The 226-nt window shown below is 59.3% G+C and overlaps 1 protein-coding gene across 1 annotated transcript; it reads left to right on the forward strand.

Moving 5' to 3' along the window:
* Positions 1-67: 67 nt before the first annotated feature.
* On the forward strand, positions 68-223 carry LOC103800479 (small nuclear ribonucleoprotein Sm D2; the record flags this gene model as incomplete). Its single annotated transcript, XM_009072856.1, has 1 exon — positions 68-223. A coding segment is annotated over one exon (156 nt), but the record flags the coding sequence as incomplete, so codon positions are not given.
* Positions 224-226: the final 3 nt, after the last annotated feature.

Here is a 226-nt window from a genome sequence, read left to right on the forward strand (position 1 = left end):
CCCCAAACCCCTCTGGGACCCCCCAAAACCCTCTGGGACCCTCCCCAATCCCCATGTTCCCCCCCAGGCACTGCAACATGGTGCTGGAGAACGTGAAGGAGATGTGGACGGAGGTGCCCAAGAGTGGGAAGGGCAAGAAGAAGTCGAAGCCTGTGAACAAGGATCGATACATCTCCAAGATGTTCCTGCGCGGAGACTCCGTCATCGTCGTCCTGCGCAACCCTCT

This window comes from Acanthisitta chloris, unplaced genomic scaffold (assembly GCF_000695815.1).
Source record: "Acanthisitta chloris isolate BGI_N310 unplaced genomic scaffold, ASM69581v1 scaffold41374, whole genome shotgun sequence".
NCBI lineage: Eukaryota > Metazoa > Chordata > Aves > Passeriformes > Acanthisittidae > Acanthisitta > Acanthisitta chloris.